Here is a 14,454-nt window from a genome sequence, read left to right on the forward strand (position 1 = left end):
AGGAGCAGGAGCCTCATGCATCTTGCTCTTTCTAAGCATAACAGGCTTCAAGCGGCAATCCATACCTATTACATAATGGCCATCCCACACAATACTGTTTATCTGTGGAGAATAAGGGCGAGACGATTTGTGAAGAACAATGGGACACATCATTCCTTGCAGCGCCACCTCCCTGCTCGCTGTGATCCTACAACTTTTCAAATAAACCTTGCCGTAGCCTAAATTTATTTGTCCTATTAAAAAAAAAACACAAAACCCTCAACATGAGCTGTTTTGTCAATCCTGGGAAGTGCGACTGAACATGCTTCGAAGAGAAGGAATCCTTAAAGTGGAAAGAATGCAGTAGGAGACAAGGTAGCCTTGCATATATTAGACTTGGCAGACTTTTAATTTTGTTTTTTAAGGAGTGAATTCAGCATTTTCAGTGGTGCCCCGCAAGACGAACGCCTCGCAAGACGGAAAACCCGCTAGACGAAAGGGTTTTCCGTTTTGGAGGCGCTTCGCAAAACGAATTTCCCTATGGGCTTGCTTTGCAAGACAAAAATGTCTTGCGAGTTCCTGCAGGGTTTTCCCCCTCCCCCCCCCCTTTCCTAAGCCCTAAGCTGCTTATCAGCTGATCAGCTGATAAGCCGCTTATCAGCTGATCCGCTAAAAGCCGCTAAACCGCTAATAGCTCTAATCCGCTAAGCTGTCAATGGGCTTGCTTCGCAAGACAAAAAAACCGTTATACGAAGAGCCTCACGGAACGGATTAATTTCGTCTTGCGAGGCACCACTGTATGTGGATAAGCAAGGAAGTGATTGAAAATGACTGAAATGATTGAAAATTTTCACGCTTAAAGGAAAGGAGCTTCCCTTGTATTAAGGGAATTATTGTTGTTCCTTGTGTTATGGAAACTGTTCAATAGGTGATCATCACAGCAACAGCTGTCTTTCATTTTCCACCTACGAGAGGTGCCAATTTATCAAAAATCCTGCATTGTTTTTGCTCCGCTGCAATGTGATTATTTAATTACACTTGCATCACAAAATTATTTGCTAACATCCTGTATCATCTCACATGTGTTCACCGCTGCAGTGTGGAATGAGAAATACTAGGATGCAGGAACCCTGCAAAAGTGGATGGTTAAAAGAAAGCCATGGGCCAGCTCTATGTCAGAGGGACCAAACTGCTTCACGAATTCCATTGGGATCTGGTTCCACAAGGCAGTGAGCTGAGCCTGCAGCAAACAGCATTGTAGAACAAAACCTGGCAGGGTTTGCTTTCTCCCAGACATGCGACATACCACCCCATCAGTACTAATGGGTGTCACGTGCGTGACTTGCGGAGGGGACTGCAGACATCCTGAACTGGACGTTCTGTTCCGACTCCCTGGCTACAGAGCCTTCAAGCCTGGCTTCTGGTGCAGATCTAACAGGAATGGATCCAACAATACAGTACAACACTACACACAATAGCTGGCCTGCTTTGCATCAAAGTAGATGATAATCAACTTCTTGGAGATGTAAATGCTCTTGTTTAGGAGTTTTGCAGACCTACTACCATTCGTTTCCCAAGGCTTGCTGTTTGTTTACAAGGGCAGTTAACCCCAAGAAAGGATGCTTTGATTCAGGATAGAGAAAATGCACGCCAACAAAGAAACATTATCCATATGCTATTGCCCACCACACTGGACAGCTGAAAAATTCCAGGATTCATTCCACCAAACATTTCACAATTAATCCAGCCTGACCTCTGTGCACCATGTTCTGTATCACACTATTGTCTTCTTATCTAGTTGCAAAATACATTTAAAAATAGCAAGGAACTGGAAAAGCCCAGCACTAGATTCCTTAGCGAGTCAGAATTGCCACCCAAGTTACTATCCATACCCAAGTGGATTGTTCCAGTTATTGAAATCAATGGAAGACTGCAGAGCAGGCCTAGAAAGACTTAAACAGCCATGCATTTTTAATTCTACTGTTTGGAGATCAAATATTTTGGCATTATCCTCAGTTGGATTCATTTGCGTTAAGACCAAAAGAAAAGAAAAAGCTGCAAGACTCAGTGCAGCCTCATGCTGCTAAACAGAAACAGTTGCTTCTCAAAGTCCCCCAAGCAATGCTCTATAGTGTCCCATGAACTGCCGAAACGTCCAAAAAGCACGCTCGGCAGGACTGAGGTTAAAGGAGTGCTGATCCTCGGCTTTTAAATCTCCCTGGAAAGCATTCCAGAATTTCAAACAGCCCTAGCATGCAAGTGAAAGATTTTGATCTCTAAGCGAAACCACTGAAACCCTCTAATTAAACTGCCATGTGAACACTAAACAAGAGCAGGCAAGGCTGATGCTTACTTAGAGGTCTTAAAAATAAGTTTAAATATGCATCCCTGTTCCTGCTGTTGTCAAAGGGGACCAAGGAAAGGATATTTTGCACAGAGGACTATACAGTGGTACCTCGGGTTAAGTACTTAATTCGTTCCAGAGGTCCGTTCTTAACCTGAAACTGTTCTTAACCTGAAGCACCACTTTAGCTAATGGGGCCTCCTGCTGCCACCATGCCGCCGGAGCATGATTTCTGTTCTCATCCTGAAGCAAAGTTCTTAACCCGAGGTACTATTTCTGGGTTAGCGGAGTCTGTAACCTGAAGCGTATGTAACCCGAGGTCTACTGTTAATGGTTATTTCTCCACCGTTTACCGTACAAAGAATTGACATTGATTTTTGCAAACACATGCAATTTGTACCCCTACATTTCTGACCTGCCTTCCTCTTTTCAATGTCTAAAAAAATAAAATCTATTTATAGCCGCCTTCCCTGTCCATCACGTTCCACATTCAAGCACTGCCACAGTGTAAACATGGAATACAATGGGGTTGCATGCTGACAGTTTCTAGGAGCCACAGGTAAGAGCTGAGTGCAGAATGGGGACAAAAGGTGGATAAACTATCTCTGAAGAAGCATGACGTGTCCCCCATTAGATGTACTACCCCTCCCCTAATACCCCATACATGCCAGTAAACAATCACACTTGGGATATTTTTAAGACTAATACGAATCTATGGCTCCTCCAGTTTTTCAGATCTCTGGCAAGTTCGGATAAACAGTAAATTAGCAGTTTCCATATGTCAAGATGATTTGATGCTGTCGTTTTGAAAGACAGAGCAAGAGCAAGAGCAAAGTGAGGAAGACAAGAGTCCCTTTACAATTCTCGTCAGTTCTACCCACACAAACGCTGCATTTTTGCCCATCTGAAATGCTGGAAGCTAAATAGCTGCAAGGATTCTAGAATCGGAAAAGAATGTATATTATGAGAGAGATCATGTGTCAAAATTATGTAGCGTATTTACACAAATCTAATGCGCCATCAAATCAAATGCACGCCTCCGTTTTCAAAACCTTGAAACCCAAAAAGTATTTGCTGGCATTATGTAAATGCACCATCAAATCTAATGCACACCCTAATTTTGGTGGTGCAATTTGGCCAAAAAAGGTGCATTGCATTCGAGTAAAAATGATATTCTGTTTCATAAAGGACATATTAGTATCAATCCCACTAAGAGTTAATGAAACTGACAGGTGGCAAAGTAGTTTTTCCATAGCTTTCGGGCCAAGGTGATGACAAGTCACAATCTTCCTCCAATTGCAGGAATACACTGCCTTCTTTCCAGACCATTTTATGTTTGGGACAAAGCAGTGGTAAAAGAATGGGATCTTGAAGTAACAATTCAACTATGCTTAGCATAAGTAAGATGTATGGGTGGACAGAGTTTCTGTGCTATATTTCACAGTACTATGTTCCCCTCCTCCTTTAGAATGAAACAAATGGGACTTCCAGGAAAATATGGCATTATTCATATGCAAATGTGTGCAGATTTAATTGACTGCTCAACTAAATCAGCAAAGTTGGTAAGTTTCCTTTAATCAGGCAACAGACCCAGTTGGAATCTAAGTTCTGAGTGACATCACCAAAGTGCCTTTCAAATGAATGGAACAAAAGGATTAACTTAAATTATCAAAATTGGTAGTATAGAAAATTGGCCTCAGTCCTGGAGGTCATGACAGCAAGTCCCACACTCCTGCCCTGCAATGGGACCATTTTAGGACAAGCAGGTGGAGGCTATAGACATTCTAACATACAAAGCAGGACAAATTATTCCCTGAACAACCTACAGATGGTCGATTATGGCAAAAAATTAATAAAAAATAAGAATAAAAATTGAAGAAAGGCCCTGAAGCATGAGTCCACTGGTGAACAATTTGACATAATAAGTTATTTTTCCCTTTGAGGCCACATCAACCACAAAGAACAATCAGAACATTTAAAATGCATTATCCCAATACTTACCTTCCGCAACTCCCAACAGGCTGAGGTCTTACACATAAATGACACTTGGCTTGTGGGGAAAGTGTGTGCAGGAGAAACACACATCCAAGACGATAAACTACTTGCCCACTGTAACAGCCCCCACTTGCACACAGTGGACAGGATCCAAGTAACTATTTAGAAGGGCTCAAGGGCTGAATATCTTTTTAATTATTTTATTTGAATCACATCCTACATCACACAAAACTGCTGTTGAAAATCCCCAGCTCATTTCAAAAGCAGCTCATTTTCCTATAGGGAGAAAAAATGTGGAAGCCGTCCAGGCTCTGGCTGATGAAGCCATGCTCCCTGTGGCTGCTCGCTTTACAACAATATACTGTACCGGTATTATACCAACAATATACTGTACCGGTATATTACCAACAATATACTGTACCGGTATAATACCAACTATATACTGTACTGGTATATTACCAACAATATACTGTACCGGTATTATACCAACAATATACTGTACCGGTATATTACCAACAATATACTGTACTGGTATATTACCAACAATATACTGTACCGGTATTATACCAACAATATACTGTACCGGTATATTACCAACAATATACTGTACCGGTATATTACCAACAATATACTGTACCATCCTTTAATATTTTTAATACATTCGAAGTTTCAATGTAATTATGATGCCTAAATAAATATTTACATACAAGTTTTAGGGGCCTCAGCAATAATGAACTGCTGGATGCAATTCCACAGGATTATTTAATGTTTACAAATCCCATATTGTTCTAAAGCATCAGAAATGCATTTCTTTCCCAGCCAAACTGTATTTTCATAAATATGTATGGGAGATAAAAGAGCAAGCAAATGTTAGCGCTCAAAGATGATGGCGCCCTGTAGACTGGGAACAATAACGCCATGTAACAAAACTCTATGTGCCTAAAGTCTTTTTTTTAAAAAAAGAGGGGGGAAACATTAAATCAAGTATTAACATATTGTCTAATGAAATGCACTTCTGTTAATAGATTCAAAATGTATTCAGTACCTTCTGGCTTCTCTTTATGAGATATCACAGCAAGGGGTTTGGTGAAGGTTTTCTTATTCTGCATCATTGCTAGGATCATATCAACACTAAGAAAGCTGCAGGCTTCATCAGGAGGGATGCACTAGAGGGATGAAGAGAACAAGTGGCTTGTGAGATCAGGGACTCACTTAAAACTGCTACATTATCAGAATAGGCGCACAGCTGCTTCGCTATCAGCAGCAGTCAGAGATGTTTAAGGAATAGTCAACAAAGTATTCTCACAACCCCAAGTCACGGCAATCATGCTCCAAGGAAGCCCCAGCAGCTGCATTTCAAGATGTAAACACTGCCTCAATATATAGATTATTTAGAAGACCCATCCGTTATCGAGGTTGCCAAGGTTCTCCTCCATGCAATGCAATCTTGTGATAGGGCTACTGGTGTAGCTTTTTCTGTGCCCAATCCTATGTATTAAGAAACTGGTCCAGATGTTGCTTTAGCAATGCTGTAGAAAGCATTCTGGGATGTGGTGGCGCTGTGGTCTAAACCACTGAACCTCTTGGGCTTGCCGATTGGAAAATCGGCGGTTTGAATCCGTGCAACGGGGTGAGCTCCCGTTGCTCTTTCCCAGCTTCTGACAACCCAGCAGTTCAAAAGCACACCAATGCAAGCAGATGAATAGGTACTGCTGTGGCGGAAAGTGTTTCCTTGCACTCTGGCACTTGTCAAGGTGTCCCATTGCACCAGAAGCAGTTTAGTCGTGCTGGCCACATGACCCAGAAAGCTGTCTGCGGACAAACGCCGGCTCCCTCGGCCTGAAAAAGATGAGTGCTGCACCCCATAGTCGCCTTTGACTGGACTTAACTGTCCAGGGGTCCTTGACCTTGACCTTATTTTAGAAAGCGTTCTGTCCCTTGATTCCTATCAGCATCTTGTTTTTGCACAGTTTACTATGCAAGTCAGGGCAGGGATATTTTACACCCCCCCCCCCAATCTTTGCCAGCTAAAGCTACTGATGTGACTTAAGGGCAGAGAAACTCACAATGTCAGGGTCCCACTCCCATGACAAATTCTACCAAATGACACAACCAGAGAAGACTGATATCCAAGTATACTTATTTGAGAAAGGGTGATCTTATCCACTTAAAACAAATGAAAAGCTTTCCTCCTCAGGAAAAAAATCCCTTCTCCACACAGATATGCTGAATGCTTCCACAGCAATAAATTTTCTATGCAAATGCAGGATAAGCAATAAAAGGAATGCAGAAAACAAGTCAAAACACTCATCTATTTCCCTTCAAAATCCTCATAAGGCAGGTCAAACTAATAATTCACACATGGAATTTCAAAAACAATAGTGTTATTATATCTCAGCAGGATCTGGAAAATTAATGCTAATGCATTGTTTACAGCTAATGCCATGAGCGTTTAATAAATCTGGACCAATCCTGTAGTGGAAAGCAAATTCTGTTTATCACCTGTAACCATTTAGTAGAAAATGCTCATTGTGCTGTCAAGAGCCACAGCAGTTCTCACAGAGAAAAACTCAATAAATATTCTCCCAATGCTGCTAATTGCAATCATTCATAAATGAATTAATATTTATATATGGTTGACTGCTACATTGTTTTGGGGTTGCTGCGGTGAAGGGACATGCTTACATTTATATCTAGAATACATACTTATGTGTACCTGTGACACTTTAGGCACAAAAGCTTCAGTCACCATATTTTATGGAGAGCTAGAACATTGGTTAGGAGAATGAGCTGTCAGCTTGCAAGTGCTCAGTTCGAATTTACCGGTCAAACATAGGCATGGAACTAACTCACAGTTCAGCTCTTTATCCTTAGTATAGGGATAATATAATATGGTCCTATTCCACATGTATATGCAGCATTTAGAAAAAGGAAAATATTCTATAGCAACAACAGCAACCTATTGTTACGCGAGGGGGCCAAAGGATTCCTGGCAGCCACAATTCCAATGTAAAGATTTGCTGCAGAAGTGACATTTCCCCTTAAGCAGTCGTCTGTGTCAGCCAAAATGCCTTCAGGAAACTAAATTCCCATCATATGAAGTCACACCTCTGTTTTAATAGCCTGAGATCCCAGAAATATAGCTTCACGTGATTATTCTGGAAAGCTTAGCTTCTTAAACAAAAAGCTTTATTTGCCAACATGACTAAAATGAAAAGCTGCTGTAAAAACGGCCCAAAAGGGAATCCTTTTGCCAATTTCTCTTTCGGTGACCAGGTGAGCATGTAACGCTCAGCCAAACCATGGCTCTGCCACAATCTTCACTCTGGAAACCCTCACATTTGTTTGTTCACACCAAGCCACAGGTTGGCTTAGTGTTATATGTGAAATGGGCCAATAATTTTTGCAAGCAAGCAAAATAATTTTGCAAGCAAGCAAACAAGCAAGCTATATCATTACATTTGCTTTTCCTTGTGTAACTGTTAACTGATTTCCCTTAAATAAACCAATGCTTAGCTTCTGTGTCCTGGCATGACATGCCACACCCTGATGCAAAGCAGATGTGTCATATCTAGATGGCGACCGATGCTGTCACCGTTTTTACAGCAGCTGATTCTGTCAGATTATAAGACTGGGCAGTTACCACTTCCTCACCTCTCTGAAGAAGTAAACCTGAGCCTTGTTTTACTACTGTACTCGTCTTAATTTAGGGCTGCCATACATCCGGGTTTCCCCCCGACACATCTGGGAATAGGGCTGCAAAAATGGCACCCAGGCGTATTTCTGCAGAATTGGCAAAATCCAGACGTATGGCAACCAGGGCTCAACAACTTTGACCAAACAAACAAACAAACAAACAACCTCAACAACTTTGTCCTGATTTTCCCATTTTGGGGAATATAGCAACCCTACTTAATTGGTTTTGTTAGCGATCCCTTCATGCTATACCTCAACCTATAGCTGTTGGATCAACCCAATCAGTCTTTAACCTACATTTTTGTCTTTCAGTTTAGGCCCAAGATGGCCATAGTCTTCCATGTTAAATGCAAGCTGAGTGGTCTAAATCTTAAGAAAATTTATCAAATACTGACCTTGGCCAGCTCTTGAGTATATTTTTCTTTCTTTGTGCACAAAGTCACCTCACAATGAAGAAAGAGAAGCGAAGTGTTGAATACGGACCTAAACATAAAGCTAAACCGCTTTCTGTCCATTTGTGCATTTTGCATTGGAAAATTAGCTGGGGTGTTGTAGAATGTTACGGATTCATCTTTAGGACAAATGTTTTCAATAATAGTGTACTCCGACATCTTATCAGGGTATGAATGTGGAGATATAAAGCAGGTTTGGATTGCAAAGCTCAGGGATTTTTCAGCCTTGGTCACAGAAATCTGTAGCAGGAAGAAAACAGAATTTGCAATTAATATGTTACATTTGGCTTTTTCTTAGAAATATCAACATTTTTAATGCTTTGCAGTGCAGGTGTGATAACAGTAGAAAAGTAAATCAGAGATTGCTAGCCTTGGTTTATAGGCATTTGTTCCTTGGACCCACCTGGAAATTCCAGAGAAAATATTTCCACCTTTGCCTAATCTCCACTTTATAAATAGCAGAATGCAGAAGCACAGTTAAAAATTTGTTGCATTTGAAATGGTTTCATAGCACTAAGAATCTTTCAAAATCAAGATGTCTGTAAACACATTTGAATAGCACAATGCAATTAAACTTATTCATGCTAGGAGTCCAATAAAAGGGATTGTAGCAATATATAAAAAGCAGAGATTAGGCTAGGTGTGTTTGACACACACAAACCTTGCACTGGCCTGGTTAACACATAACCCTAAGCCATGGCTTGTTTAGCTTCCTTTTGGTTTATCTGTACATCTAAACCCACTGCAGCCAACTATGGCTCGTTTGTGGATGGCACACCAGAGCCTGAAGATTGGTTATGGATTTTGGCTTATGTTAACCATGGCTTCATGTAATGTCAGAACTTCACTTAATCCTGATTTGTTTTGGTGGCCCTTTCCAGAGGCTCACATGACTAGGGAGGTGCAAGGCAAGAAACATAACATAACCAAACGTAGGCAAAACAAGCTACGGTTACTTTGTTTGTCAGTTAGACTTATCCTAGGTTGTCTAACAAACCATGGTTAAAACAAGCATGGCTTCGTGTGATGTGCTAATGTAGCGACTGTGCCTTGACAACTGATTCCATACCACCCCAAATACCCCAACACTGCCTGAGGAATGGCAGTTGTATTGGAGCTACACTCAACAGTGAAACCATACCATTGTAATAATGGTGCCAGATATGCTCTGGATATGAAATTACCTTCATATACTAGACATCTAAGGAAGAGCACCTAGAGAAAAGGGCAATTTAATTAGTCTTAAGCTCTATGTCAGAATCAGACTACAAGACAGATGGTTGCTGCTAAGGATAACTAGTTGGCACGAGTATTTGACATGCCACATGAGATGCCCAACTATTGTTTCAAAAAATGTCAGTTTTTCAAAAATAAATAAATCTTACTTTAGAAAACTGAAGAGAAAACCCACTTCATCCTCAAGGAAACCTGAGACATAGGATTTAGAAATTATGACAGCTTTTGGCTGCAATCCTAAACACACTAACTAGGGAGTAAGTGTGCCTTATTGAGCACAGCGGCATTTATTTGAGTAAAGTTGCTTAGGATGGCAGTGCATAACACTTAACAGGTTTTAGCCTATATTTACTTGCTTCCTTGTTTTCTTTAAGCACTTCTCTGCAACGATAAGAGTTAGGAACTTATGGTGAGTTGTTTATTATTATTATTATTATTATTATTATTATTATTATTATTATTATTAAAACACACAGTATTCTTATAGGGGCAAACAAGAGCCTGAAGACTGCATGCTATCGACCCATTTGAAATAGCAGGTATAGCTAATAAGGGGCCTTCTGGATGTTGTTGGACCACAGCTCCCATCATCCCTGACCCTTGGCCATGCTGGCTGAGGCTGATGGGAGTTGTAGTCCAACATATTCTGGGAGGGAACACATTGGCTACCTCTGTATTTATTATACCTCTACTTGGAACAGTCTCTCATTGAAAGGCAAATATGGGGTGTGCATTCTGTGGATTTTTGCCTTCCTACAATTATCCTTTGCCCTTGTGACAATTCAGGTTATAAATTTAAATAATCAAATTTTCTCAAAATAAAAGAAACCGAGGAAAGCACATATTAAAGGCCATTATTCAAGGGATAGTGAAGCAGAGGTGCACTGTGTGTAAATAAAGAAAACCAATCTGTTCAAAGTGTTTGTGCAGAGGAAAGAAACAGCGAGTTCTTGCAGATTATATCATGGACAATTTATTGACTGTAGAGACTAGCATTTTGAAAACAAAACAAAAAATAATAATTTCTGTCACTGTGGGATGGGGAACAGATGTCAGGCACAGATATAAATTTTCCACTGTGTAGAAAGACGAAAACAGAGCTTGTGCCAGGACAGGTGATGAAAAAATTAGAACATCTGTCCAACGAACTAACAGTTGGGCCAACTGGAGATCTGGAGTCAGTGGGATTCATCCAATAATGACAAAAGAAATTACCGTTTTCAGTAGTGTAAAAACAAACTGTTTAAAAAACACCCGGCCCATCCGAAGTGTATTTCAGTGCTGCTTCAGTTTTGTGACCTAGGGCACAATCCACACACATTCTCCATTGCGCTGGCACTACTCTTTGTGCCAGAGCCGGAAGCTGAGTCCCAGCAAAATTCAAGCATATTCAAAGCCTGGGAGAATGCAGAGCCCATTTGCCATGCAACAAATTGTTGGTGCTGATGGCAAGATGGACTAGAGCTTTTGCGACAGGGAAGAGAGCATCCAATATGCAGCTCCTCCCCAGGAGCCATCCCAACTGCTCCCACAAAAGTATTGCTAGTTGCGTGACACAGTGGTACACGCTCCTAATCTCAGGCCTGGAGACAGTGGTGGCTGAGATGTACCAGAGTAACATTACACAACGCTGCAAATGCCTCAGCGGGGGTGGGGGGAGAGGGGTGCAATACACAAATGGCAAAGGAACTCATTTGTATAGCTGGAAGCTGAGGAAACAATTCAAGTAGGTAAATGGGTTGTTTATTGGGTTGTTTACATTTTTATTTTGATTGTGTATTTCATGCTTTTAGGTTGTGATTTTATCCTGTGAACCTCCATGAGACCTGTGGGTATAGGGCAGTATACACATCATCATCATCATCATCATCATCATCATCATCATCATCATCATAGTAATAGAAAGTTAAAAGTGCACCCAAACATAAAAGTGGAAGCGGTCCTTCCTGTGAATATTTTCCTTCTAATGCATTTAATGGCATTTAAAGGGATTTCCAATAAGGGTCACAATTGTGTGTGGAGCTGGTCTGAGTGGGTGTCTTGTTAGAATAAAGTTGTAAACTCAAACATGACAGTGTAAGTCTGGCAGGCCCCCAGCAGGGCCACCAACTTATCCCTCTGAGGCCCGGGGCAAGTGTACCCAGCTGCCCAGCCCCACTTCATGGGTTTGCCTGGGAGGGTATCCCTGGGGCCATCATGGGAGGATGGTCACAACTGCAAGGTAGGCAGAGCCCTTCTACCATTTCTTTCTGAGCTCTAAAATCCAAAACTGTGTCCTCGCAGTGTCTTTTCCCCCCCTTGCAGTAGTATTCATAAAAATCCCATCATTCAGTGACTTCTGTCTATTTTCTAATGAGAAAGAGAGGAGAGAGAGCACTAAAAAAAGTAGTGTGACTGGGAAATGAAGGAAACATCAGACATTCAGGGGGCACATCACTGAGCTAGTGCAAGTCAAGACCACAGCAGTGCAAACACTTGTTTCACGCACACACTTGTCCCATGCTGCCCCTTCCAGGTTGTAGGGAAGTACAGTAGTAAGTGGGACGCAGGTGGCACTGTGGGTTAAACCAGAGCCTAGGACTTGCCAATCAGAAGGTCGGCGGTTCGAATCCCCGCGATGGGGTGAGCTCCCGTTGCTCGGTCCCTTCTCCTGCCAACCTAGCAGTTCGAAAGCACGTCAAAGTGCAAGTAGATAAATAGGTACCACTCCAGCAGGAAGGTAAATGGCATTTCCATGCACCAGAAGCAGCTTAGTCATGCTGGCCACATGACCCGGAAGCTGTACGTCAGCTCCCTCGGCCAATAAAGCGAGATGAGCGCCGCAAACCCAGAGTCGGCCACGACTGGACCTAATGGTCAGGGGTCCCTTTACCTTTACAGCAGTAAGAGCAGGACATATACTTGGTTAAGGACTTCCAAGCCCAAATCCATAGTGGCGAAGTCAGATCTGGTATATCGCCTTGTATCTGTTGCCTCTCCAGCTCAGTGCAGCTGTGTGAACTTTCCAACAGCACGAGAGTCAGTGTGGTGTAATGGTTAGAACCAAACTAGGGATGGTTACATCCGCAAAGCCAAGTCCCTCTCACTCTCGGCCTAATCCATCTCCCAGGGTTGATATGAGGATACAAAGGTGTGAGTGGCAACAGGGAACTCATTGGGGGAAGGGCAGCATTATAAATATCTGGATCTCAATCCAGCTTTGCCTAAGGTCTGGGACAGATAATATCGCTCTCTTGCAGGTGGAATTAAGCCACACTGCTAAACAAAATGGATTCTTATGCTTTGTCGATGGCTCTTTGTACTAATGTTAGAAAAATGTTTTGATTGTGCTTTGCCAAAGAGCCAACGGTCTTCAATGGCTGTTCTTTCACAGAAGTTTCAACGAGGGTGACACATGTATTTGCATTGAGCTTGCCCATGCTGAGAGGAGTCTTTGGTCTCTGCTACAAAAAGCATTCTCTCTCTCTCTCTCTCTCTCTCTCTCTCTCTCTCTCTCTCTCTCTCTCGTGATCTCTACAAATTCCCTTTTCAGAAACCGCAAGAGAATACATCTGTCTGCCTGAGGCGACAGCGCAGTTGCAGCTCAGGGCAGGCAAGAACAGACTTAGCCGAGCTCCCATGTTCTCGGAGAACATTTCATGGATTTCCATTTCTGTCACAGTTCATTACCTCAACAAAAATCTGGCTGTTCTCTGCAACGGAGAAGAACCCTTGGGTTGGGGTACGGAAGAGGCCTGTTTCGTAAAGTTCCATGCCGAAGGTGACGTTGCCGATGCGCGATTCAGGTGAATAGTACTTAGGAGATTTAGGAGCTTTCAGCTGATGGAATGTGCAGTTGAACTAAAGCAAGCAAAACAAAACAAATTAAGGATGCAGAGAGGAGAAATAACATCGTGGCTGTGGGGCAGTCATAGGGACAGAGGGATTCATCATCAGTGAAGTCTTGCGTAGGGACTTCAAATAGCTCAGTTAGCTAGAGCATGGTGCTGATAACACCAAGGTCACAGGTTTGATCCCCATAAGGGACAGCTGCATTTTCCTACACTGAAGGGGGCTGAACTAGAAGATCCTCAAGGTCTCTTCCAACTCTGATCTACGATTCTATGACTTCTGCTTGAGCAATGGGGCTTTCCACCTCTCCTTCCCCTGTGCACCCCATGGAATGGGCTCTATGGGGGTTGGGGGAGGAGAAGTGGGATTGTTCTACCAGGCAAGCTGCAATGCTCGCGCAGACGGAACAACTGGAGGAGCACGACACTGAATTACACCCATAGTGTTTTGCCAATACATACAAACATCGGCTGCAGCACACTCACATAAAAGGATATAGACAGGTCTATAGAAGTGTGTATTTCAATATTTGGAAATAAATAGTGGTTCACAAAAATAGAAAAATCAAAGTTTTTGCCAAGGCCCAACTATTCCTCCAGTGCTTGATTCAGAAGTGATTCCTTCCTTCTGTTTTGCTAGGCTCTCTAATTTGCCCGTGCCTGGTACTACAATGACCCCCCCCTTAACCCCCCGCCCACTCCCCTACAGCAATCTAACATGGCTATTTCTGACTTTCATGATAAAAGAAAATCACTCCATCTATTCTATATGTACACAGAACAAAGCAGAAACTTTAAGGGTCCTCACTTTCCTCCAGAGTCCAACAATGGACAACTTTTTTTTTTGCAGGGAAGGGGGACAGAAAGGAGGACTAAATCAATATGGGCTCATGGCATGCTTTGAGGTTCTTAGGGCACACAA

At 42.2% G+C, this 14,454-nt stretch overlaps 1 protein-coding gene and 1 long non-coding RNA gene across 2 annotated transcripts in view; one reads left to right on the plus strand and one right to left on the minus strand.

The window, feature by feature from the left end:
* Window positions 1–14,454, plus strand: part of LOC309344037 — a 196,211-nt gene that overhangs the window by 170,909 nt on the left and 10,848 nt on the right. The window lies entirely within an intron of this gene.
* TGFBR3 (transforming growth factor beta receptor 3) overlaps window positions 1–14,454 on the minus strand; it is a 158,537-nt gene that overhangs the window by 12,094 nt on the left and 131,989 nt on the right. Inside the window, exons 12-14 of the mRNA XM_081865840.1 lie at window positions 13,372–13,542; window positions 8,410–8,706; window positions 5,364–5,484 (exon numbers count right to left, since the gene is read on the minus strand). Coding sequence (XP_081721966.1) covers window positions 5,364–5,484; window positions 8,410–8,706; window positions 13,372–13,542 — 589 coding nt within the window. The remainder of the gene's footprint in view (window positions 1–5,363; window positions 5,485–8,409; window positions 8,707–13,371; window positions 13,543–14,454) is intronic.

The sequence above is a fragment of the Podarcis erhardii genome (assembly GCF_964252035.2).
Source record: "Podarcis erhardii genome assembly, chromosome: 6".
Classification (NCBI taxonomy): domain Eukaryota; kingdom Metazoa; phylum Chordata; class Lepidosauria; order Squamata; family Lacertidae; genus Podarcis; species Podarcis erhardii.